The 26,824-nt window shown below is 36.0% G+C and overlaps 2 protein-coding genes and 2 pseudogenes across 3 annotated transcripts; all 4 read right to left on the minus strand.

Moving 5' to 3' along the window:
- Window positions 1-1,209: 1,209 nt before the first annotated feature.
- Window positions 1,210-8,668, minus strand: LOC149001564 ((+)-neomenthol dehydrogenase-like; annotated as a pseudogene). Its single transcript, XR_016170234.1, has 8 exons — window positions 8,440-8,668; window positions 8,179-8,270; window positions 3,747-3,787; window positions 3,552-3,666; window positions 2,347-2,487; window positions 2,159-2,233; window positions 1,764-1,943; window positions 1,210-1,567 (listed from the first exon to the last, which is right to left on the minus strand). The product of XR_016170234.1 is annotated as a (+)-neomenthol dehydrogenase-like (transcript).
- Window positions 8,669-12,316: 3,648 nt separating this feature from the next.
- On the minus strand, window positions 12,317-14,526 carry LOC149001565 (short-chain dehydrogenase/reductase 1-like; annotated as a pseudogene).
- A 2,513-nt stretch (window positions 14,527-17,039) lies between these two features.
- Window positions 17,040-19,094, minus strand: LOC149001566 ((+)-neomenthol dehydrogenase-like). Its single transcript, XM_089137111.1, has 5 exons — window positions 18,754-19,094; window positions 18,433-18,676; window positions 18,235-18,309; window positions 17,851-18,030; window positions 17,040-17,518 (listed from the first exon to the last, which is right to left on the minus strand). The coding sequence occupies exons 1-5, from the start codon at window positions 18,786-18,788 to the stop codon at window positions 17,162-17,164; spliced, it is 891 nt and encodes a 296-aa protein (XP_088993237.1). The 5' UTR covers window positions 18,789-19,094; the 3' UTR covers window positions 17,040-17,161.
- A 4,863-nt stretch (window positions 19,095-23,957) lies between these two features.
- LOC149001567 (short-chain dehydrogenase/reductase 1-like) lies at window positions 23,958-25,704 on the minus strand. The gene is made up of 5 exons (XM_089137041.1): window positions 25,653-25,704; window positions 25,332-25,575; window positions 25,129-25,203; window positions 24,768-24,947; window positions 23,958-24,575 (listed from the first exon to the last, which is right to left on the minus strand). Exons 1-5 carry the CDS (start codon window positions 25,685-25,687, stop codon window positions 24,219-24,221), a joined length of 891 nt encoding a protein of 296 aa, XP_088993167.1. The 5' UTR covers window positions 25,688-25,704; the 3' UTR covers window positions 23,958-24,218.
- Between the last annotated feature and the right edge of the window lie 1,120 nt (window positions 25,705-26,824).

The raw sequence follows: 26,824 nt of genomic DNA on the forward strand, positions 1-26,824 counted from the left end.
AAGTTGAGCCGAATCCATTTGCATCGTTACTTCTGCCAAGAAGTGACATTCCGAACGTGAACGTAAAGCATAAAACAAGAAGTCCCTTACGCCACGTGGAATTCATTGAGAGACGTTCCTCAAGGCCAACATTACCCCAAGAAGTGGCTTTCCAAAAAGTGCTTGAGCAACTTCCTCAAACCAGGTTTAGGCAAATGTTCTCAACCAAATGGCTCGCACTGGTTTAATTGTCTAAACCATAATATACATAACACACATTAAACATTAGATGAATTATTGTGTTGGTGGTTTAGTAAAATGAAAATTACACGTATTTCGCTCAGAATATTTGTTTGGTGGTGTGTCTTATTTGGATGTGGTGAAGTCTCAGAGGATAGAGAACAAAAAATGTGGTCTTCTAGATGAGTGTTTAAATAGGGAATACATAGAATGTGAGATCAAAGCCAAATGCAATGTTTATGTTGATGAAACTAATGGTGAAAAGGCAATTGAGGGTGTAAGATTCCACCAAGAGGGTAGAAAAAGACCAAGAGAGGTGTATGGTGCTACCCACAATTAGGTTAAGACCAATTGAATATTAATGGGAGCTCCATAGGAAACCCATGTAATATAGGACCCCAAGATACATTCAGGAACAAGAGGCAAATATAGGTGTTTCAGCTCTTTTTGGGGTTGAAAATAAATTCTAAGGCAGAAGTGGAAGCTTTAGTAGGTGGATTGGAGAAGGCAAGAGAACGGAAACTGCAAAAAAATTGGGTAAAATCTAATGCATTGGGGGTAGTGTTCTTGATAGTCAATAAAAAGGCCTCATTGGTATATATTACCACCGTGGTGGGAATTATTGCCGTTCTTAAATTGGATAGAATGAAAAATCAAACATTACTACAGAGAAATAAATCTTGTGGCAGATTTCTTGGCAAATGCAACAACAAAAAATCATACATTGTAACCAAGGAAACTAAGAATTTTATTAAGATTTCAAATATGATTCAGTACCAACTGTACTAACATTCTTTATTCCATCAGACATTCTTTATTCCATCAGTGTAAAGTTTTGTTAATACATAGGACCAAAGAACAATGCATGAAAATACTTCTTCCAGCTTTATTCTATCATGGAAAATATCTTAAACAACTTTCAACCAAAAGAAGATGATCTTCATCCCCAATCCTCTGACATGCAAAAAAGGTAATAACCCATTAGATAATTCACTCGAAGGAAGCCACTTCTTTCTGGAAAAAGAACAACCCAGTAGGACAATCGTCGAGCAAACAAAGCCAACTTAACAGGACCTGCTGCTCCTTCTTCAACAGTATATTCCCCTGTGTGGTAGTTAAAATCAGTTTTGACATAACCTGGGCAGACACAATTTATTCTGAATTTGGGGAATTTTTTCGATAGAATCCTTGTGTAGGCATTCAAAGCTGCTTTAGCCATATTATAGGCAGGCCACCCATGAGTCTCCTTGAAATCCTTCAAAAACTTGTACAGTACCTCATCCACTTTCTGTTCTGTGAGGCCATTGGCATCACTTAGCACTTCCTTGATCCAGGTGTCTGAGATATTCTACAGCCAAAAAATTAAAAAGAGATTAGTCACCTGAAACAAATATTTTGTTTACAAGAGCTTAAGGGGTAACCCCTGAAATATTTTTGTTTCATCCATAAAACAGAAGTATTTGTCACCAATTCTCCAACTCAAATGAGCAAGTTCTTAGGTATATCTACTAATATGTTTACAAGATCAGATTTTTTATCAGTACCTGAAGCTTCGCTACAGAGGAAGACATATTTACAATTCTGGGCGAATCAGATAGCTGGAGGATGGGAAGAAGTGATTCAGTCACTCTTTTGGTTCCATAGTAGTTCGATTGTATACATTCTTCAGCTCTCTCATAGTCCTGCTTCGCCAGTTGCTTAAATTTGACTTGCTTCACTTCTAGCTGCACAATTTGTAACAATCTGATTTAGTTAGTGCAGGAAGAGTTTATCATAAGTGATAATTAAGGATTAAGCATAGAATTTGTAATCATTTCAGATATTTGAACAGAAATAAGTTAATAATTGTTAGGAAGCCAGAATTGTTTTTTAACTTAATCTTATTGTGAGAACCATAGAAAATGAAGTACAGAATGCAAGAGAGAAATCAGAGACTTACAGAACCATCCATTGATGTTAGTGCTTCTCCAGTACCATCATCTAATTTGATTCCCAAAACACCTGCGTTGTTCACCTAGAACCAATTTCAGTTTAAATCATTCAGCCAATCTAATCTAGATTCCTGGAATTTGTATGGCTAGAGTCTCAGTAATGATATAATTAAAAGTACTGAATTTCTGTAGTTACCAAGATATCAAGCTTTCCAAACTGGGTTTTGATGAAATGAGCAAGTGAATCACTACTTGCAGGGTCCTTCAGATCCAGCTGATGAAAAACCACATTGGATAATCCAGACTCCTTGAGCTTCTCAACAGCTTCAACACCCCTCTTCTCGTCTCTGGCAGGGGCGGACCCATGAAGGGGCCGAGGTGGGCCATGGGCACCCCCAGAATTTTTAAATTTTTGTACAAATGCCCATAATTTTCCTGATTTTTCCACTTTTTTCTCTTCCCATATGTGAAATGTCCCTATTTGGCCCCCCCAAATATTGAGAATCATTTTTAAAGGTAAAATAATGGGTACAAATGTCATTCCTAATTTTAAAAACTATAATTCCCTATTTATTCTCCCCACTCTTCTCTCTCATCTTTTCTTCCTATTTATTCTCTTCTGTTTATAAACGTGGTTAAATGAAATTTTTTAAAAAACATCTTATTAGGTATTCAAAAATCAAAATGTCATTTATAATAAGAAACTAATTCTTCAATCCCTATTTATTATCCTCTATCTCCTCTCTCCTCTCTCCTCTCTCCTCTTTTCTTCTTCAATCCCTATTTATTCTCTTCTATCTCTTCTCTCCTTTTTTCTTTCTATTTATTCTCTCTCCTTTCTATAAGCGGATAAAAATCTACTCCACAATTAAGTACTCTTTCTCTTTCTTAATTTATTTATCGTTTTTTTTTCCTCCTTTTTTGTTATTCTTTTTATTTAATTTTATGTTATATGTTTCTTTATTTCTTCTGTAAATTTTGTTATTTGATTTTGTATTGTGAATAAAATGTCTATAGTTAGTAAGTAACTAATTGCCATTAGTTTGCATCTCTTACCTAAAAGAAAATTTTGGTTTACATTTCTTACCAAAGAAAATTTCTACTTACATTTAACTTTTTAGGGTTGAAGTCATTTGTATATATTTTTTTTCTATATTGTTGCTTTAATTTTACCTATATTTGGTCGGGAAAAAATTTCATTATTAATAAAAAAAATTAAAAATATGTGTGGGCCCCACAAAATATATTTGGGTCTATTATTTAATATAATAAAATAATTTAGAAGTAGGACCTCAAATGAGTCTTATAAGGGACCATCTAATATGTGTGCCAAAAAAATATTAGTGTTTCCCTAACGGGAAGGTTATCTGGCTTTCATTCTTCGCCACCCCCCAATATTACATCCTGGGTCCGCCCCTGGTCTCTGGCTGTCAAAATCACTTCTACACCATTAAGGGCTAACTGGCGAGATATCTCAAATCCAATCCCCTTATTGGCTCCTGTAATAACTGCCAATCTGCAAGAAAATGCTTGGTGAGGAGGATAACTGGTAAATGGGTATTGTAAGGAACCCGTTAAATGATCTGGAACAGTTACCTCTTTGCTGCAGAATTTGTGTTTGCGTCTGCCTTGTTAGACTATGATGTTGGATGATGAGAAGTGAAGCTGAGGCTTTGGTGCCTATTTTTGAAGATCTTTGTGTTAAAAGGAATAGTACACCCTCAGCTCATGATAAGCTTCGCTGTTGTGTACATTTTACTTGTTTGATTTCTATATCCATATTTGTAATTAATATTATTATTATTAAATTTTTATTTTTGGGTAGGGGGAGGTTGGTTTAGAATTGAATTTTATCCCCTCCATCAAACAGTTGTGATTAAATTAAAATAATAAAAAAATGGGATAATTACTGTTGCCCCCCTGGACTTTGATCTTATTACTAATAAAACCCTGTGCTTTACAAAATTACTGTTGCCCCCTTCCTTATAACGGTGTTAAGTAGCCGTTAAGTTTGAATATGTAATGTTCACTTTGTCCTTTATTAAAATTAAGAAATCAAAAGACGATACTACCCCATTTATAAAAACCAGATTAAATGTCAATTTTACCCTAACTTCATTTATTTTGAATTAAAAAAATATTGGTTTTCCACCTTCACTAAACTTATTTATTTTGAATTAAAGAAATTGGCAAAATTCAAATTCGATTTGGTTTCCCACCTTCTCCTCTAGTATACGTAGGGAAGGAAACCACAAATTTTTTTTTTTTGGGGGGGACTGGTGCTTTTTAATATTGGAAACGAAACGTAACACCTCCCCATGGGAGTTTAGACTTTAACCGCTTTACTAACCCACCATTGACGAAACCACAAAATCTTGCCAGAGAAGGAATTAACGAAGTAGGTGATATTCAGTTTCCAAATTTGAGTTGAATTCTATCTTCCCTCCTCTTCGGTTTCTATTTTAATTTTATTCAACTATTATTTCTTTATTTTGGTGATTTTTTTTTAGAGTAAAACAGATTATGATTATTTTTTTCTCTACAATTAATTAAGGGTATTACTGTAACTTGACAAAAGGGTAAATAAGTAAAGAGATAAGTAAAAGAGTATTTTGGGATTTTTAAAAAATATGGAGATGCCACATCATCAGTAAACTAACGGAACTTAACAGTAGGGGGGCATTAGTAATTATAGACAAAGTTAAAGGTTGGATTAGTAATTTTGCAAAATACAGGGGATACATTAGTAATAAAATCAAAGTATAGGGGGGCAATAGTAATTATCCCTAAAAAAATAGATGGCATGTTTCCTTGTTAGAAATAGACTGAATAGATTTTCGGGGTAGAATCCTCATTTCTATCTAAATGTTTAACTGTCTTGTTATTCCTTTTTTTTTTTTTGGAGAGCATGTTTTAGTGAGCTTAGCTCATAAATCACCTTGAAAGAAGAAGAGCTAGAAGTGTTAATGTTCCAAGTTTGTGCAATGAGTTGAGCAACACGGTGGTTTTTTTCAAAATTTATCATAACCTATTATTTATTATGTGTTGAATATGGTTTATGCTTCATATTATGTTGCTGATTGACACTGGGGTCCCACTTGTTTTAGAACATTGTAAGTACGTAGTTGTTTTCGAGAAAAATATAGTGAAAAAACTAATGCTGGACGTAATAGCTTCACATTAAGGTGAACCAGGGTAAAATCCGTGTCTCTTTTTTCCTTGTTTTATATTCGATTGTGTGTGATTGATTGCTCTAATCTTAACACTATAGATAGAGAACAATACAATCATGTTCAAAAAAGAAAAACCCAGCCCCCACACTAAGTAAACTAAATGGAGAGGTGAGCTTAGAATATGGCCTACAAATCTGGAAAATGGGAAGAACCGTGATGCTGATATCAATGCAAATATTGAACCACCAAAAAAAAAAAGAACCAATACAAATAATGTTATGAAAAGATACATAGGAGACAAGGGTACACATTTCATGCATTGTATATACAGGAATCCTAAAACTAGATCCATTTTTGTCTTCCGTGTAAAGATTTGCATCCCATGAATGCAATCTCCAGTCAATGCTTTACCTTTGTGGCAGTACTCGGCAGGCTAGAAAAAGGGATAGAATAAGAAATTCTGAGTTCTTCATTAGACCATACAACTAAATGACTAATCCATTCGTGTGCCCTTTTTTCATCATTGATGATCTGAATCTAAGCCAAAGAGATCATTTACAATGAGTTATTTTGGCTGTGAAGAGAATCTTGACCCGCCAGACAATAAAGTAGCGAACCTTAGTAAAGATCGTACTCTATCGCCTGCAAACTATTTGACAAGAACATAGGTATCATTGTAAGACGCCACGCTCGAACTCATATTATTTGGGTGATAAGTTGATCGAACGCTGTAAGAACAGTCTTGGTAAGTTCAAATAGTCCTTAGAAAGAATCAAAGAGAAAATAAAGCCTCACATACTAATAATTTTGTTTTCTTTCAAATATTTTATTATCTCATTCATATAAAGATAGATCTTAATACAAAAAGATAACCACTAAATTGGGAAATTAAAGAAAAGAAATAAAAACTTAAAAAAATTAAAAAGAAGGGAAAACAAATGGTAAAGATGGGATCGTCCTCCATTTGGAATGTAATCAATTCCTTTGATTGGCTTCATTTATCCTTATCAAATTGATGATATTCTTAATGTCCTTTTTTTTCAGCCTTGAATGATTAGATTTGTCCCAAATCTCATGAATTAAGGTGGTTAGATGTCTCTTAAATTATTTGGTTCAAGCCCCTATCATTTGTCCTGTTGGTAGGGCCTAACTCGCTCCTTCAAATCCAATACTATCTTTTATTTATTTATTTAAAAAATTTCAAACTTTTTTTTTCACTCTCTCTAATTCGAGCTGCTCTTCTTACTCTTTTTTCTTTTCTTTTCTTTTCTTTTTCTTCTTCTTCTTGTTTTTTTTTGTTTTTGTTTTTTTTTATTTTTTCTTTTTCTTATAGACAATACAAAGGGTAACTCTTCTTCTTCTCTTTTAATATACAAAAGGGTAATTATAACTTCAAGAACATCACTAAACAAAAAAGTCGTAACAAATAAGTTGGATAAACAAAAATGGGTAGAAATTTTTGATAAATTTTTGTTAGAAATTATGCTCTAATACCAAATAATGCAATATTGTAACAAATAAATTGGTAAAAATTCTTGATAAAATTTCATTAGAAACTATGTTCTGATATCAGATTATGTGAACCCCATAAAAAATAATATGATCCGATGATCGACTAAGGGACCCAAGACCGTGTTACAAACAAATAACAAATTAGGATGTGAACTTCAACCCATTGCTTATAATGAAGCAATAACCTTAGCACCTAATAATGCCACAATCAGTTGTTAAAGGCTGAAGTGACGGGTGTTGGGATAACTTCAAATGGTAGGTTAAGTCGTTAAGAACCAAAAAGAATAAAGTTTCAAACTTTACACAAAAATTGACTGGCCTATTCATAGCAATTCAATTACACTATATAGGCTTATGTAGGCTGATTGCTAGAGGGAAAAAAGAAAAAAAAATTACAAAAAAAAAATTTACCAATAAAAAAAACAAACATCAATTGATGGCCACATTTATATACGTTAACCACAACTAATATTCATCTATCATTCATGCCAACCTTGACTCCAAATAAATGATAAGTTTTGCATTTTGCTCCAATTAATGTTATTGCTTAAAAAAGACACCAAACGATTAGCATATTTTGGAAGCAATGTGCTGCCAAGTTGTTGCCTAATTCACACCTGTAAGTAATATTGTCTGCCTTTATGTTAATAGTAGTCAAAAAATCTGGTATATGTCTATAGTTGTATAATGAGGTAGATATGTGACAATTAATTGCTTATTATTAAGGAAAGTGAATGTTGCATTCTCTCATGCCAATTAATACAACAATCTTTTTGAATTTTGCATAAATTATTGCAAACTTGAATTATGGAAATCCATCATTGAGAAGCATGGTCAACACCTTCAATGGGCCTCCACAGATTAGCTTGAGCCAAGTTGCTTGAATCAATCCATTAAGCGCTTCTTTGAACTTCTTTGTTCGAGCTCTTGCAACCGGCCAAACAGACGTTGAATTGAATCCTTGGACTCGTGTCATGATTTGCATCATTTGGTATCAATACATTAGAGGTGTTCCAATGATTTGCATCACCTTCAAAATTGAGTGTGATGCTTCGGGTATAGGCATTGGAGGCGTTTTGATGCAAGAGGAAATACATATTGCATATTTTTACAAGAAATTGAGTGGTGCATCTATGAATTGTCTCTCTCTTTTTTCCGCTAAAAGGATCATTTGTATTAAAAAACAAAAAAACTCATATAAAAAAAAAAAGGAACCAACCATCAATCCCGCAACATCAATTGCCCCCAGATAACCCAACCTCACAGGTTCCATCTCACATCAACATATAAAAGAAGTCAAAATCTAAAGTGAGAACAACTAGAAGCCTCTAGATCAAGTTCACTCCGTATCGCTGCTGGCCAGGGTGTATTAACATCTGAAAAACCCCATCTTGCTGCTCGATTTGCCAAGAAGCCAACAGCCTAATTGTTTTCCCTATAACAATGGAAAATTTTCCAAGGACAACTAGTAAAAAGATCAACACCTCTCCACCACTGGAAGAAATACCAGGGAATCTTCCTTTGCTAAATCAAGACCACTATAGCCATTGAATCACATCCAATCCATAACCGTGGTGTATCTAATTATACTGTCCACTCTATACCCTGCATCAATGCCTCCATTTCAGCTTCAAAATTAGTTTTAATACCCAAAAAAGAGTTGAAATTAAAAGGAACAGCTAATGAGTCATCTCTAAACAAACCACCTACACCAGCCATACTTGGATTGCCCAAAGAACTATCATTGACATTTAGCTTAACCCACCCTATTGAAGGAGATACCCATAAAATTTCTTGAGGAGTAGGGCTCTTAACATAAATTTTCAGACCCATCGCCCGCGCTTGAGCAAACCCCACTGGAGAGACCTTTTTGCTACCAATGACATAATCATGATGACTGAGATCAAAGAAGATCTAACGTAGTACCCAATCTTTAGAAGTAACCACCTCCTCATATCGATACTTATTACAAGCAAATTACAGATAATACAAAAGCAGGAAGCATCCATGAAACCACATAATACCTAAACGCAAAGACTTTGCCTGCTATCCCCACCATTTATAACTGTCTTGAAGAGTAGAGGTAGTCTTCCAACCCATACCGGACCATGTACACAAAGACTCCCAACAGCTACGAGCAAAAGAGGAATGAATAACAATATGAGTAATATCTTCAAAAGCCCTTAGACACATACCAAAATGTGAAGCCAAGGAGATTACTTTGGACATTACAATTGCATCAACCAGAAGCTTCCCACGAAAGACTTGCCAACAAAAATCTGCTGCCTAGAAAATAATTTCAAATTCCAAATCTTCTTCGCCCAATCCACAAACGCACCATTTTTCCTATGCATATCCCACGTTGATTTTATTGAGAACTTTCCTTGAACAGTACCAGTCCAATGACAAATATCCACGTGAACACTAGCAGGCAGATGGGTAAGATTTACTAACTCTGAAACTTCTTTTAATCGAGGGGATTGCACCCCCATAAAACACCATTGTCGATCCAGTAAAGCAGTCCGCCACTTTAAGTTTCAACTTGTCTGCCAAAATAAGAGGAACCTCCAACTGAGCAACAATAGTAAAGTCTTCTAACTAATGATCCTTCCAAAAAAAAAAATTCCCATCACCCACTATCCATCTCTCATGAGCAGCAACAAAATGCCAAACCTTTTTTAGCCCAAAAAGAATCGAAGACCGAAGCCTAGAATTCCGCAAATTACCCTTATCATCAAGTAACTTTCATCTCAATAATCTTGAAAAGAAATAGTTACTATGCTTTATTTGCTAGGCCAACCTACAAAGACAAGCAAAGTTGACATCTCGCAAATGATGAATACCCAACCTGCCTTCACACATCAAAGCACAAATGGACTCCCATTTGATAGTAATTCTCTTTACTGACACTATATTACCGGTCTAGATAAAATTATGCATTCATGCTTCGATTCATTTCTCTGCCATTACACCATCAATGAGAACTGTAAAGTCAATAAAATGTACGAAATATTATTGATGGATCCCTACCCTATAGAAAAATTAGGTATACAACTCTTAACTGTCAAATATCAGGGCACCGAGACCATTTTATCCTTCATTAAAAATTTAAAATGAGGTGCATGTAATATCCATTTCTGGCAAGGCCATTTTATAATTTTATGTCTATCAGAATATTTTTTCTATAATTTTCTCTCTCTTCGCTCCAACGTCTCTTCCCCGTCCGTCTTCCTCCCTCTGCTCCAATTCGGGTTCCAAATCTTGAAGCATTCCTGAGGCAGCATCTCGGACCAGCATGTCTCGTACAATTTTTTTCACAATACTATCTAAAAGGTAAAGAGAAAGAAGCTTTTGTTCACTGGGTACCTCAAGAATTTTCGAGCAGACATTGGCAACATATGGATGCTCTCCCCCACAATAATAATGAAGTTAGTGATGAATCTGATAATGGGCTTTGAATTCAAATTCAGTTATTTAAGAATTATCTTACACTGACTGAGAAGTTCTTGATGATGATGCTGCTGCTGATAAGCTCCTGTACAGACTCATCTCCCTCCACATTCCTGCCCCACTCGTTCTTTCTAAACCTTTAACCATAGAAACTCTTAGCTGAAAGGCTTGATCTCGATCCACAAAGCTGTTCAAACTACGATATCATCTCCTCTGATAATCTAGGTTTCTTTAATCCTGGTCCCCCAACCTACCAGTGGATCTACGATAACCCTCCGTTTCCATTTCTAAAAACATTACGTCCTTCCATTAATAAAAAGGAAAAACTGAACTGAAATCGTCTATTTCTATGCTGCCCTTATAGCAAGGATATTTGGAAAGGATCTGTTTCTTGGTTCAATGTTGAGTGGATAACACATCAAACATTAGATGAATTATTGTGTCAGTGGTTTAGTAAAAGGAAAATTACACGTATTCCGCTCAGAATTTTTGTTTGGTGGTGTATCTTATTTGGATGTGGTGAAGTCTCAGAAAACATAACAAAAAATGTGGTCTTCTAGATGAGTGTCTAAAGATGGAATACATAGAATGTGAGATCAAAGCTGAATGCAGCGCTTCCATTGATGGAACTAATGGTGTACGATTCTACCAAGAGGGTAGAAGAAGACTGAGAGGGGTGTATTGGTGCTACCCTCAATGAGGGAGAGTCGACCAATTGAATATTAATGGGATCTCTATAGGAAAACCCAAGTAATATAGGACCACGAGATACATTCAGGAACAAGAGGCTAATATAGCTGGTTCATCTCTTTTTGGGGTTGAAAATAAATTCTGAGGCAGGAGTGGAAGCTCTAGCAGGTGGATTGGAGAAGGCAAGGCAAGAAAACTGAAACTGCAAAAAATTCCAATAAAATCTAACACAGTGGCAGTAGTGTTCTTGATAGTCAATAAAAGCCCCCTTGGTATATATTACAACAGTGGTGGGAAGTATTGCCGTTATTAGGTTTGATAGAATGAAAAATCAAACATTACTACAAAGAAATAAGTCTTGTGGCAGATTTCTTGGCAAAAGCAGCAGCAAAAAAATCATACATTGTAACCAAGGAAACTAAGAATTTTATAAAGATTTCAAATATGATTTAGTACCAAAGGTATTAACCGTGTGGTCCTCCTCATTAACGGAGGGATAATGTTGGTCATTGACAACTCTTGCAACTTGAAGATCACATTCAATGTAAAGAAGATAATTACATTTTGAATTCAAGATGTAATAATTTGTCAAGATGTTATAAATGCAACGAAGACAAAAATTGAGGAGAGAAAGAAATCATGAGAAGCTTTTCTTTCGCAACCTCTTTTCCAAATTTGCTTGCAAAGAGGCATCCGAGTGAGAGAACATCAAGAAGAGTGTTCAGAGTATTGAAGTAAAGTGTTTTCAGTGTTGGAGTAATGGGTTTGAAACTCTTCAAGGGTTGAGAGTGTGAGTTGAAAAAGGGTGTACAAGGGTATTCAGTTTTGGATACAGGGTTGTATTTGGTTATAAATCTAAATCTGTATAAGTGTTGTATTTCTACTTTCTCAAAGTGAAAAGTCTCATTACACTAATGGATGTAGGAAAAGTCGAATTACATATATTGTTGTGTCTGTGTTTATTTTATGATTATTTATTTTGTTATCTTTCACATGGGTCTTGCACAAGTACTATTCACGTGAGCCCTACACAGACGCTATTCACGACACTATTCACATGGGTACTATTCACGAATACTTTTTGTACTTGTTTTTATTCTATCGATCTTTTACACAGGCGGAAAAAAAGTGAACCGTCTTTTGGTATTTTTCCCAACACTAACATTCTTTATTCCATCAGTTAAAGTTTTGCTAATACATTATACATAGGACCAAAGAACAATGCATGAAAATAGTTTTTCCAGCTTTATTCTCACACGGAAAATATCTTAAACAACTTTCAACCGAAAGAAGATGATCTTCATCCCCAATCCTCTAACATCTTATAACCCATAACATAATTCACTCAAAGGAAGCCACTTCTTTCTGGTAAAAGAACAACCCAAAGTAGGACCATCGTCAGGCAGCAAAGCCAACTTAACAGGACCTGCTGCTCCTTCCTCGATAGTATATATCCCTGTGTTGTAGGTGAGATCAGTTTTGACATAACCTGGGCAAACACAATTTATTCGGAATCGGGGGAACTTTTTCGATAAAATCCTTGTATAGGCATTCAAAGCTGCTTTAGACATATTATAGGCAGGCCAACCATGAGTCTCCCTGAAATCCTTCAAACACCTGTTCAGTACCTCATCCACTCTCTCTTCGTCAAGGCCATTGGCATCACTTAGCATTTCCTTGATCCAGGGGTCTGAGATTTTCTACAGCCACAAAATTAAGAAGAGATTGGTCACTTAAAACAAATATTTTGTCAACTAGAGCTTAAGAGGTAACCCTTGAAATATTTTGTTTCATCCATAAACCAAAAGTATTTGTCACCAATTCTCCAACTTAAATGAGCAAGTTCTTAGGTGTATCTACCAATATGTTTACAAGATCAGATTTTTTTATCAGTACCTGAAGCTTCCCTGCAGAGGAAGAAACATTTACAATTCTAGGGGAATCAGATAGCTGGAGGATGGGAAGAAGTGATTCAATCACTCTTTTGGTTCCATAGTAGTTTGTTTGTATGCATTCTTTAGCTGTCTCATAATCCTGCCTCGCGAGTTGCCTAAGTTTGACTAGCTTCTCTTCTGGCTGCACAATTTGAAACAATTTGATTCAATTAGTTTAGGAAGAGTGAATCACGAGTGCTAGTTGAGGATTTAAGCTTAGAATTGCTAACCATTTCAGATTTAAAAATAAATAAGTTGATAATTGTTAGCTGGAGAACCATTAAATATGAAGTACAAATGCAAGAGAGAAATCAGAGACATACAGAAGCATCCATTGTAGTTAGGGCTTCTCTGGCAACATCATCTAATTTGATCCCAAAAACACCTGCGTTGTTCACCTGGAACAAATTTGAGTTTAAATCAATAATTTGCCAATCTAATATGAGATTCCAGGAATTTCTATGACTAGATTTTGATGAAACGTTGTTGAGGAATCTGCAAAAACACTTGAATGCTTGTTCGCACAATATTTCTTTTGAGCTAAAACGTACCAGAGGTACTTTCTTTAAGGTATTTAGACACCCCGATTTGTGCAATACGGGTTCTATAATGTCTTCACCCCAAGATCAATCAACTCAAGCTTTAAGGTTGCACCCCAAAAAGGTTACTTAAGGTGTATCAGGTTATGTTCATTGCTTAACAGAACAATAGGGAGAGAGAGAAAGAAAGAGGAGGAGGAAAATTCAGTATCAAGAATAAACATGAAAATGGGTTATATAGAGTCCCAAAGGCTATGGGTGAAAGGGTAAAGTCACCTTTCTTTCTGAGGGTACCTTTCAACTCAACTCCCTTCAGGAAAGTATCTATCCAACTAACCTCCAAAGAGTGCCTCTCTAATGGCAGCTCCACGTTTTCACCTAGTGGGCTTTCCATAATAGGGCCCATAACAAAATGGGCCATCCGGATCAAGTCCCAAGTCATATAGATTTATTAATATCAATATAATCATGGCAGGGTCACAACAGGATTCAGGCTCGATTCGTGTCACACAAAATAATAATACATGGGCCCTTACTATATAGAAACCATATAATCAGATCCTCTCAACCCGATGTGGTACTAAATAAAACCATGGATAAAAAATACGATTAAAACAGAAATTTATATAAAATAACATTAATAAGTTTTAAACATATTTACAACAGATTCCGGTGTAAATCTCTATAATGGTACAATTAAAAGTAGGAGATTTCTGTAGTTACCAAGATATCAAGCTTTCCAAACTGCGTTTTGATGAAATGAGCAAATGAATCAATACTAGCAGGGTCCATCATATCCAGCTGATGAAAAGCCACATTGGATAATCCAAACTCCTTGAGCTTCTCAACAGCTTCAACACCCCTCTTCTCGTCTCTGGCTGTCAAAATCACTTCTATACCATTGGAGGCCAACTGGCGACATATCTCCAATCCAATCCCCTTGTTGGCTCCTGTAACAACTGCCAATCTGCAAGAAAACTCTTGGTGAGGAAAATTGGTAAATGGGTCTTGTTAGGAATCCATTAAATGATGTGAACAGTTACCTCTTTGATGCAGAATATGTGTGTGCGTCTGCCATGGTAGATGACTATGCTGTGTTGGATGATGACAAGTGAAGCTGAGGCTTTGGAGCTTATTTATAAGGATCTTTGGTGGAAGACAGAGGCTGACACTTATGTGATGCTGTCGGGCGCCATTACATCATACACAATTACATCATATACAAAATTTCAAATATGGCAGCTTGTTATTTCTAAATCTGACATATGAAACTTACAAGATTAAGATATGTTTCATATGATTCATATATAGGAATCCAGTAACGAGACATGAAAAACACGAGGGTGGCTCAATTGCTAAAAAAATCTACACATCTAAGTAGGAGGTTAGAGTTTAAATCCCCTTCGGGTCAAGGGCGTAGCCCATCTTATATTCCCCCATAAATAAAATCGTCTCTTACAAGAATGAACTAGATGTTAGGATGCGTATAGTTTATTTCAATGAGGTGGGAATTTTATCCACTTTTTCCACTCTATCTTGCTGTCTTTAATGGTTTCTGTTAGAAAAGAATGCTTTTGAAACAGCAGAAAACAAATTGAATTTTGGTACTCTTATCAAGTTAAGACGATTTTCACATATGGAATCCAGAAACTAGATTAAATTTTGTCTTCCGTGTAAAGATTTGCACCCCATAATTGAAGCCTCGGGTAAATGATTTACCTTTGTGCCAGAACTTGCAAGAAAATATATAGAACAAGAATAAAAATATATTTACATCATCATTGAGAGCTGAGAAGTGAATAAAATATATTTACGAGAAAGAATAAAAATAAAAAAATAAAAAAAAAACCCCAAAAAAACATGTCAGTCAAATGTTTCAGCTTTTTCTTCATCCTTCCTTTCTAAAACTAATATGAATAGTCTTTTAAAATGTTCTTGTTGGGTATAGTGTGTTTTTTATTCTTTTAGAGTTTGACTATAATTATAATTAGAATGACTTTTACATTATTTATATGCATAACAGTGGAATTTTGATTATGTGGGGACAAGTAATGCAAGTAGCACTTTGTAAGGTGAAAATTGACGTAAAGAAGTTTACATAAGATATTAGATCTATTGTTATCTCAAAGCGGGCATAGACAAATTTGTAAAACACAGTAAATTCTTTGTAGTTGTGTGTTTTACGTATGTTTTTTGTGGTTGTGCATTCATTCCCAACAATTCTATTTCCAATGAAAGTAAAGATATGTGAGAATTACTTCTCTCATAATTTGCCCAATTACTGATTTTGAAAGCACAGTTAATCAATGCCGAACACATGATAAATATTGGAAACAGAGGAACACGGACTTTGTTCACCCTTTTCCTTCACCTTCAATATAACTTAGAGCCTCCCAGGTGTTCTAGAATATGTGGGGCCGCAACCTTTTTTAGGGGCTCAGATTCAATGGAAACCTACTATGGATCTCTCAAGTGTACTGAAAAGAGTGTACAAGAAAGAGATCTCCAATTTGGATGGTTATTGAATCATGTGGATTATAAAAAAAATTTAATATATTCCACTAAAGGGACCCAACATTAATTTATGGTCCACTAAGGGGACCTTGGGAGATCCCCTAAAATTCAAACCCGATAACCTAGTGTTTCAGGTCTATGTACCCGGAGTAAAGGAAGAGGTCAACTCTAGACCATTTGAGTTGAGCTCGAAGGTTCAGATATCGAATCCATGAACTTGGATGATCAAGATGAAGACCCAACCACCTTGCTTGACTTCAAGAGGAGAGAGAAAATGACTCTTAAAGCTATTAAAGTGAGATTTTAGCTTGCCCGGAAAACTAAATAGGAGGACTTCAATTCTCAGGTAAAGTACACCATTGAGTGGGCGATTGTGTGCAGTACCTACTCTCCGAAGTCCATCGCGATTGGCCCTCACACGAGTGAGATTGAGGACCGGTTGGGTAGGGACAATTGACCTATCCATTCAACTGGTACCTGCCCAGAAAAGGACAAAATGGGAAATTCAGTTTTTTTGCCTTTTAACTCCCCAAAGTCACTCACAAACGAATTTGGGTTTGTATTGAAGAGAGAATTCATGGGAGAGGAAAGAGAAGAAAGGAAGAAGAGTTGGAGCAAATCAACAGTGCCGAATCGCGAATTAGAGGTTTGATCGCATATAGAGGTAAGTATGCTTCAAACTCACATATTTCTGGCCCAATTTTGTGGTGTTTTTTGTTAGTATTTTGATTAAAACATGGAATTGGAGAGCCTAGGTTGAAAGGAATGGTTTTCCGACTCCCTAGAAAGAATCGCAAGGCCTTTGTGTTTGTCTATATTGAACCTCAAGTGAAACCGACCAAGTCAACTGGGTGAGTTACTTGCCGAGTTACCGGGTCGATTGGGCTGAGTCAACCAGCCTAGTTGGACCGAGTTGATACCCGGTTAACCCACATTTTACCTTTGTTCCATTTGAATCCCATTATGCATCTGATTTAGCTCGTTTATTTGCTAGGTTAACTGAATTCTTGGACATTCATTAATTTCATCAGTGTAAAGTTATTGCTAACATATAGGACCAAAGAACAATGCATGAAAATAAGGTTCTTCCAGCTTTATTTTCTCATGAAAAAAAAAATCTGGAACAACTAGCAACCAAAAGAAGAAGATATTCATCAACAATCCTCAACTAGGAAAAAAGATCATAACCATTACATAATTCAGTCGAACGAAGCCACTTCTTTCTGAAAAAAGAACAACCCAGTAGGACCATCGTCAGGCAGCAGAGCCAACTTAACAGGGCCTGCTGCTCCTTCCTCAACAGTATATATCCCTGTGTTGTAGTTAATATCGGTTTTGACATAACCTGGGCAGACACAATTTATTCGGAATTTGGGGAATTTTTTGGATAGAATCCTTGTGTAGGCATTCAGAGCTGCTTTAGACATACTATAAGCAGGCCAGCCTTGAGTCTCCTTGAAATCCTTCAGAAACTTGTTTAGTACCTCGTCCACTCTCTGTTCTGTGAGGCCATTGGTATCACTCAGCACTTCCTTGATCCAGGCGTCTGAGATGTTCTACAGCCACAAAATTACAAAGATATTAGTCACCCAAAATAAATTATCATAATAACTGGCTTTCTTTAATGTTTACCTTTTGAGGAAGGACTAGGCTCAAGTCGTGGAACAAATTTGTATAGTGAATCCATAACAGTTGAGATAGTAGTCTGTTAGGTATTTTAAGTGCAGCTGGGTTTATTACATCAAGAGCTTAAGAGGTCATTACGCCTCAGATATTTTGTTTCATCCATTTAACAAAAAATATTTGCCACAAATCCTCCAACGCAAATAAGCAAGTTTTTTAGGTGTATCTACCAATATCTTTACAAGGTCAGATTTGTTATCAGTACCTGTAGCTTCCCTGCAGAGGAAGAAACATTTACAATTCTGGGGGAATCAGATAGCTGAAGGACGGGAAGAAGTGACTCAGTCACTCTCTTGGTCCCATAGTAGTTGGCTAGTATACATTCTTCAGCTGTCTCATGATTTTGCCTCGCCAGTTGTCTATATTTAGCTAGTTTCACTTCTGCCTGCACAATTTGAAACAATCTGATTGAGTTAGTACAGGAAGAGTTTATCATGAGTGACAGTTAACAATTAGGCATAGAATTTGTAATCAATTCAGATATTTGAACAGAAATGAGTTGATAATTGTTAGGAAGCTAGAATTGCTTTTTGACATAATCTTATTGCAAGAACCATAGAATATGTACAGAAAGTAATCAGAGACTTACAGAAACATCCATTGCCGTTAGGGTTTCACTAGCACCATCATCTAACACAGTTCCAGAAACAGCTGCATTGTTCACCTACAACAAATTCAGTTTAAATCATTCAGCCAATCTGATTTAGATTCCAGGAATTTCTACAACTAGATTCCAATGAAAGTCTCTCGAATGATACAATTAGAAATATGGAATTTCTATAGTTACCAAGATATCAAGCTTTCCGAACTGGGTTTTGATGAAATGAGCAAATGAAGCAATACTAGCAGGGTCCTTCACATCCAGCTGATGAAAAACCACATTGAATGATCCACACTCTTTGAGCTTCTCAACAGCTTCAACACCCCTCTTCTCGTCTCTTGCTGTCAAAATCACTTCTATACCGTTGAAGACTAACTGGCGACATATCTCGAATCCAATCCCCTTATTGGCTCCTGTAACAACTGCCAATCTGCAAGAAAACGCTCGGTGAGGATAATTGTTTAATGGGTCTGGTTAGGAATCCGTCAAATGATCTGGAACAGTTACCTCTTTGATGAAGCACTTGTGTGTGCGCCTGCCATGTTAGACTATGATGTTGGATGATGAGAAGTGAAACTGGGGGTTTGTAGCCTATTTATAAGAATCTTTGATAGAAGAAGAGGGTGAAATATGTGTGAAGCTGTCGAGTGCCATTACGTCATTGCAAAACGAGAAATTCTGATAGAGATCCAGGAACTAGATCCATTTGGTCTTCCGTGACCAGATTTTGCTCTCAGGGACTAGAGAATCATACATATTTTCAAATGATCAAATCGCTACATCCTTATTTAGAAATCATTCATAGAATTCACTCAGAGAAAAACATGGAAACCCAGTTTAATATTTAGGAGTCGTCATCGTTTTACCTTCGTGCCAGAACTTGGAGGCCAAGAAAATAAAAAAAAAAAAAAGGAAAACCCTAGAATCATTCATTAGAGATTTTGCCACTGATCCATTCGTCAGCGCTTACGTCACCATTGAGAGTTGAGAAGTCAAAATGTGGGGCTAACTACATTTATAATTAGGGCTGGGCCTGCCATCACTGAAAAGCTCTTAATCTTGCTGCTGCTGATAAGTTCCTGTTGGCACTGACTTCTCTCCACATTCCCGTCCCTCTCGTTATTTCAAAACTTTCGCTGAAAGGAATGATTATGATCACAACGGTGTTAACAATACCATCTCGTTCAATCTCCTATCGTAACTTAGGTTTCTTTAATCCTGGTATCCCAACCTACTATTAGTTCTACGAAGAACCCTCCATTTCCATTGTCCAAAAAAAACAAGTTCTTTGATTAACCGAAGAAGAATCAGAGTCGTTCTATGGGGTTTCAAGCTCATATCAATTAGGATGGGTTCTTCTATTTCCAGATCAATCCACATCATCAGTTAATAGATCGAGGGTTTCTTCCGATGTAATCCGTTAGCTAACTAGGATGCTTGATAGGTTAAGAAGAAAGGGGAAGAAGAAGAAGAGGAAGGCTAAGATAGTAATTTAGGTTTGCAGAAGGTTTGACCCCGAATTATAAGAAATATAGATGATAGGGTTATAATTTATTTATAATATAAGAGATAATTTTAATTTTCAAAATTACATGTGAACTGAAAAAACAATTTTCATTTGAAAAAAATAAGGGCAAATTGTATTGGAAATCCCATTTGCTGATTTGCTGGCCTCTAAAGATAGTGTATTTTAAGTCTCTTTATCTTTTGCCGAAGGCTTGTATTAAATTACAACAAATTGACCGATATAATATTTGATACGAGATGATACATCTCTTAAGATCACCTAACCAATACAATACTTGATGCCAATGCTTTAAACCTTACATTCGAGTACCCTTAGTCATTGCTAAGCTCTAACATGTCAATAAAATGTTTAAGCATCTTCCTCCTTTTATTGGTGCTATCCTCAGTTAGGGTGGGGGAGCACCAAAGAAAACTCAGGTAATGTAGAAGCCAAAGATATATTTAGGACAACAAGATGCAAATCTTACAGGTGTTTCAACTCTTTTTGAGGATCAAAAATAAATTCTAAGGCAGAATGGAAGCTTTAGTAGTTGGATTGGACAAGGCAAGAGAATTGAAATTGCAAAAAAAAAAAAAAAAAAAAAAAAAAAAGAAAAAGGTATAATCTGGTACGTTATGGTAGCAGAGGCATGTATAAATGTCATTCTCAATAATTATCCAAGGGTTATAATTAAGGAAGAATCAGTTAAATACCAATTAGAAACCAACTTTTCAATTCTTAAAATTCCTCTATTTATTTTTTGCTGTTTGTTTTCTTCGTATTTCTTCTCTCCTCTTTCTTCACATGTGGCTTTGGGAAAACTTGGAAAAACTCAATGTTAGGATGTCATTCCTAAATCTTCTCACAATTAGGTATTCTCTCTATATTAGATTATTAGGACTTCCTTCCTAAATCTTCTAACAAATTTTTTTTTTTTTTTGTTATTCTTTTTATTTAATTTTATATCGTCTTTTTTTTTATTTGATTTAATATTGTGAATGAAATATCTATAATTTGGAACATAACTAACTATCATCAAATCTTTTACAATTGAAATCATTTGTGTTATTATTTATTCATTTTTGTTGATTTTATAAGTTTTTTTATAAAAAAAAACATTCATTAAAACTTAAAAGAGTTATTATGTAAGAGACATTTTTTTTTCCTCATGTGTGTTAACAATCCTCATGCTCCAATTTACCTATATTTGTAGAGAACTAGGGGTTAAAATGTCACTATCAATAGTTAACCTACATTTTTAATGCATGTGTCCCACAAAATCTATGTGGACTCATGTTTGAATATGATAAAATACTTTAAAGGTGAGACCTCCAGTGAGCCCCACATGAGCCCATACAATATGTATGGTGAAAAAATGTTCGTGCTCCCTCAACGGGGAGGTGATCCAGCCTCTAATTATTTGGCCCCCCTCCCCCATGTTAAATCCGAATTTTTATCAACCCCTATTTTGAATGCTCAAGTTCCATCTAGTTGACTGCCAAATAGTAAGCATGTGTATTATATTATAATCCACCTACGATTACAAAGTTTCTAACTCTTAATCACTTCATCCTTCTAATGGAATCTCTCTCCTCTTTCGCTCTCCTCTCCTCCTCCATTTACCTCTTGGACTTCAACAACAACAATTCACCACCATCACCTACTTTGCTACACCCACACAAAATCCTTCTTCCGACGTAATGCCCCATTCGAGCTCCTCATCAACCACATTTATGTAGTGTCACACACCTCTATATTTTGAGCTTCCCCTATAGAATCCAATGCTCTCATAGCGAAGTAACAAATTCTTCCTTGGTTAGCTCCCAATCATAATTCCTATCTAGACCGAAATCTCAAAGAAATTGTCTTGGTCACCCCATCCATCTGTTTCAGATCTTTATCATAGTCAGGAAGATTAAACTTGGCCTCTTTGTTGAAGCCACCTAAGCAACTTTTACGTTGGTATTTTATTTTTGTATTAAATTTAACTTTTTTAAGTATAGCTTTAACTAAAGTAAACTAACATAGGGTTGGATTGGGCTGAGCTGGTCAAGTTAGCCTATGGGCTAAACCATAAACTGACCTAACCTGACCCTCTTGGGGCTCATTATTTTGTAACTCAAGCCCACCCATTGAGTTGAAAAAATAAGGCTTGGCTTAGGGCGGGTTGGGCAGGCCGGGTCAACTAGGTTTTATTGACACCCCTAGGAACAACAATGATTGAATTTGCCCAACTGTTCGGATATCCTCAATAATAGAAGCCACATTATATGGCTATGGGATGAAGAGGTCATTTAACCAGTCCACCAAAGTTGCACAGTCGAATTGGATCACCACAGAACCATATTGGGCCTCCATAGCCCACTTCAAACCTTCAAAGAGAACCGACCTTTTGCCCCACAAGACACAATAGATGGAATTGCTTGTGCTTCCATGAACTCACCCTAAATCTTCCTTCCAACAAAACTGATGCCACCATGGTAAGCTTCCAACAATAATGATGTTGGGTTTAGGTGTCTTGTATTCTATGGGTCCACGTAATTATAGTTTCATTGTATTTGTAATTGAAACAAGGTTTAGGTCAATTATTAGTATTGAGTTAAAATTGTTATTATATTGGGATTAGTGTTTTAGGTTTTCCTATAAATAGTGTATGTGGGAATTGGGATAACCTAGGTAATAAGGCAAGTAAAGAGTAAAGGTAACACTTTGTGGATGTGAGAGTAGTATCAGTTTTCTGAAATAGTTGAATTTCTTTTTTCTCTAGTGGACATAGGATTGATTTAGTCAAATCAAGTTAAATTTCTCTTGTGTGTTTTATTTGTGTTTAGAACAAGGTTCGGTGGATCATCATCAGAAATGTGCGAAGATTCAAGAATGAGAAGAACGGTGCCAGAAGAACCGATAAAGTTTCGAACAAATTTATCTTTTTGAAGTTTTTTTTTTTTTATCTTTTTTTTCTTGTGACGATCTTGATTTAAGATCGTAGAGAGACGATCAAGAAAAACAAAGGAAAAAAAAAAAAAAAAAAAAAAAATTTGCTTCGTGGTTTACTGGGTTGATTGTTAGCGGAAAAAATGGCGGTACAAAATTTGCTCAGCTGGTTGGGTTTGAAGTTTTATAACTTTTTCTTGTTTTTGATATTGATGTAATGATTACATTAAAAAAAAAAATTTGCTCAGCTGGTTGGGTTTGAAGTTTTTATAACTTTTTCTTGTTTTTGATATTGACGTAATGATTACAATAAAAAAAAAAAAAGTTAAGAAGCTGATAAAGTGGGGGCGTAGATCCAAAACAGAGGAACTGAAAGAAGAAGGAAAAAAATTGGTTCTGTGGAATAAAACGACAAAGGGAAAAGGTTTTATTTTATTTTTATTATTCGATCAGTGATATACAAGTTGTTTCAATAGGATTTTGTGTGAAGGTGTTTTGTACGGGATTAGGCATTCTTAAGGTTTTAGTTCAAAGTCACATGGGTTTAGATGTGATATCCATCCCTCTAATTCCAGACAAATCGTCAGAGAACAATACTCGAAAAGACTTGAACAAATGAGGGGCCTCTTAATGAGCACTGGGCATTCAATGCACTTCAAAGCATTTAATGCTTTGATAGACGTTTGGATAAAGTTGAGCCGAATCCCTTCGCAGCGTAACTTTTGCCAAGAAGTGACATTCCGAACACCACGTAAAGTATATACCGAGAAGTCCCTTACACCACGTGGCATTTATTGAGAGACGTTTCTCAAGGCCAACATTACCCCAAGAAGTGGCTTTCCGAAAAGTGCTTGAGCAACTTCCTTAAACCAAGAGAGGTGTATGGTGCTACCCTATTAGGGTAAGACCAATTGAATATTAATGGGAGCTCCATAGGAAATCAAAGTAATATAGGACCCCAAGATGCATTTAGGAACAAGAGACAAATATAGGCGTTTCAGCTCTTTTTGGGGTTGAAAATAAATTCGGAGGCAGAAGTGGAAGCTTTACTAGGTGGATTGGAGATGGCAAGAGAACTAAAACTGCAAAAAAATTGAGTAAAATCTAATGCAGTGGCGGTAGTGTTCTTGATAGTCAATAAAAAGGCCCCCTTGGTATATATTACAAACGTGGTGAAAATTATTGCCGTTCTTAGATTGGATAGATTGAAAAATCAAATATTACTAGAGATAAATAAATCTTGTGACAGATTTCTTGGCAAATACAGCAGCAAAATATCATACATTGTAATCAAGGAAACTAAGAATTTTATAAAGATTTCAAATATGATCCAATACCAAAGGTACTAACATTCTTTATTCCACCAGTGAAAAGTTTTACTAATACATAGGACCAAAGAACAATGCATGAAAATAGTTCTTCCAGCTTTAGTCTCTCATGGAAAATATCTTAAACAACTTTCAACCAAAAGAAGATGATCTTCATCCCCAGTCCTCTAACATGCAAAAAAGATAATAACCCATTAGATAATTCACTCGAAGGAAGCCACTTCTTTCTGGAAAAAGAACAACCCAGTAGGACCATCATCAGGCAGCAAAGCCAACTTAACAGGACCTGCTGCTCCTTCTTCAACAGTATATTCCCCTGTGTGGTAGTTAAAATCAGTTTTGACATAACCTGGGCAGACACAATTTATTCTAAATTTGGGAAAAAATTTCGATAGAATCCTTGTGTAGGCATTCAAAGCTGCTTTAGACATATTATAGGCAGGCCACCCATGAGTCTCCTTGAAATCCTTCAAAAACTTGTTCAGTACCTCATCCACTCTCTGTTCTGTGAGGCCATTGGCATCACTTAGCACTTCCTTGATCCAGGTGTCTGAGATATTCTACAGCCAAAAAATTAAAAAGAGATTAGTCACCTGAACAAATATTTTGTTTACAAGAGCTTAAGGGGTAACCCCTGAAATATTTTGTTTCATCCATAAAACAAAAGTATTTGTCACCAATTCTCCAACTCAAATGAGCAAGTTCTTTGGTGTATCTACCAATATGTTTACAACATCAGATTTTTTCAGTACCTGAAGCTTCCCTGCAGAGGACGAAACATTTACAATTCTGGGCGAATCAGATAGCTGGAGGATGGGAAGAAGTGATTCAGTCAATCTTTTGGTTCCATAGTAGTTTGTTTGTATGCATTCTTCAGCTGTCTCATAATCCTGCCTCGCAAGTTGCGTAAAATTGACTAGCTTCTCTTCTGGCTGCACAATTTGAAACATTTTTTATTCAATTAGTTCAGGAAGAGTGAATCACGAGTGCGAGTTGAGGATTAAGCACAGAATTTGTAACCATTTCAGATTTGAAAATAAATAAGTTGATATTTGTTAGCAGGAGAACCATAGAATATGAAGTACAAATGCAAGAGAGAAATCATAGACTTACAGAACCATCCATTGTCGTTGGGGCTTCTCTAGCACCATTATCTAATTTGATCCCCCAAACACCTGCGTTGTTCACCTACAACAAATTTCAGTTTAAATCAACAATCAGCCAATCTAATCTAGGATTCCAGGAATTTCTATGACTAGATTCCGGTGTATGTCTCTGTAATGATACAATTAAAAGTAGGAGATTTCTGTAGTTACCAAGATATCAAGCTTTCCAAACTGCGTTTTGATGAAATGAGCAAATGAATCAATACTAGCAGGGTCCATCATATCCAGCTGATGGAAAACAACATTGGATAATCCAAACTCCTTGAGCTTCTCAACAGCTTCAACACCCCTCTTCTCGTCTCTGGCTGTCAAAATCACTTCTACACCGTTGGAGGCTAACTGGCGACATATCTCCAATCCAATCCCCTTGTTGGCTCCTGTAACAACTGCCAATCTGCAAGAAAATAATTGGCGAGGAAAATTGGTAACTGGGTCTTGTTAGGAATCCATTAAACGATCTGAAACAGTTACCTCTTTGATGCAGAATATGTGTGTGCGTCTGCCATGGTAGATGACTATGCTGTTGGATAATGAAAAGTGAAGCTGAGGCTTTGGAGCTTATTTATAAGGATCTTTGGTGGAAGTCAGAGGCTGAAACTTACGTGATGCTGTCGAGTGCCATTACATCATATACTAAAATGATCGATTCTGATCACAATTTCAAATGGATTTTTATTTGCGGCCGCAGCAGCCTGCCGCCAATGGTGAGGATTAGGCCACGTCATCATATGTGAATCAAACAGTTGTAAACTAAAGGGCGGGGATATGTATGTAAATACAAAATTTTGCTTTTACATTTGAAGGTTTGAAAATTCTGAAATTTACAAAATTACATCCTACTATCTTTACCGATGAATCCCAAACTCTTCCTTTGAGTTCTCGAGTGTCTGAACCTAGGATTCTTTCTTCTCAAAATCAAAGTTAAGAAGCTTCATCTTCGGTACTGTGGTGGAGGGCAGCGGTGGTTCTTGTTTGTGCCATTGCTTTGCGAAGCCCTAAATTCCAGAAGGGTGATGTTCGGTTTACGAGTGCTGCGATGGTGTAGAATTCCAAGAGTGTTAGGTTTACGAATGTTGCGATCGTCTCTTTGTTTGGAACGTTGTGGATGTGTAATCTTATTCCCTTTCCCTCTTTTGTAGGTTTAATTTCTTAATCTTTATGCTTTTCAAACCCTAAACTACCCTATGATGCAAAACTCATTTTGTGGAATATGGTTGGATGGATTTTCTTTTCGATCCTTCATCTTCCTTCTCTTCCTCAAGGGGTGGCGCGATCTCTCGATGGTGATGCTTCAATGAATGAAAATATATTTCCCAACAACAACTCACCCGAATCTGTAGGTACAATTATTTTTTGTTTTCTTGTTACTTAACGCCCAGATTTGCTTTACTTCCCATAGCTGTTTTATTTCATATTTCAGTGAAAACACCCATGGGAGCCAGTAGAGAAATTCAGTCTCAATTTGATGAAGAGTAGATTAGTAACCATGGAAGCCAATAGAGAAATTCAATCCCAATTTGTTGAAGAGCAGATTAGTAACAATGGGAACTTGGGAATTCATCGAGTAGATGCAGGAATGTAATTTTGTAAATTCTAAAATTTTCAAACCTTCAAATGTAAAAGTAAAATTTTGTATTTACATA

Source organism: Hakea prostrata, chromosome 10 (genome assembly GCF_041222555.1).
Source record: "Hakea prostrata isolate BN-2017 chromosome 10, UWA_Hpros_2, whole genome shotgun sequence".
Taxonomy (NCBI): domain Eukaryota; kingdom Viridiplantae; phylum Streptophyta; class Magnoliopsida; order Proteales; family Proteaceae; genus Hakea; species Hakea prostrata.

Excerpts from the sequence above, each read along its gene's own strand:
- LOC149001566 (XM_089137111.1), bottom strand. The coding sequence starts at position 18,788 with ATGGCAGGCGCACACACAAGTGCTTCATCAAAGAG. Across the intron at positions 18,031-18,234 it reads TAACGGCAATGGATGTTTCT|GCAGAAGTGAAACTAGCTAA; the intron begins GTAAGTCTCTGA and ends CAAATTGTGCAG. Across the intron at positions 17,519-17,850 it reads CCTCTGCAGGGAAGCTACAG|AACATCTCAGACGCCTGGAT; the intron begins GTACTGATAACA and ends TTGTGGCTGTAG.
- LOC149001567 (XM_089137041.1), bottom strand. The coding sequence starts at position 25,687 with ATGGCAGACGCACACACATATTCTGCATCAAAGAG. Across the intron at positions 25,204-25,331 it reads TTGGAAAGCTTGATATCTTG|GTGAACAACGCAGGTGTTTG; the intron begins GTAACTACAGAA and ends AATTTGTTGTAG. Across the intron at positions 24,948-25,128 it reads CAACGACAATGGATGGTTCT|CCAGAAGAGAAGCTAGTCAA; the intron begins GTAAGTCTATGA and ends CAAATTGTGCAG.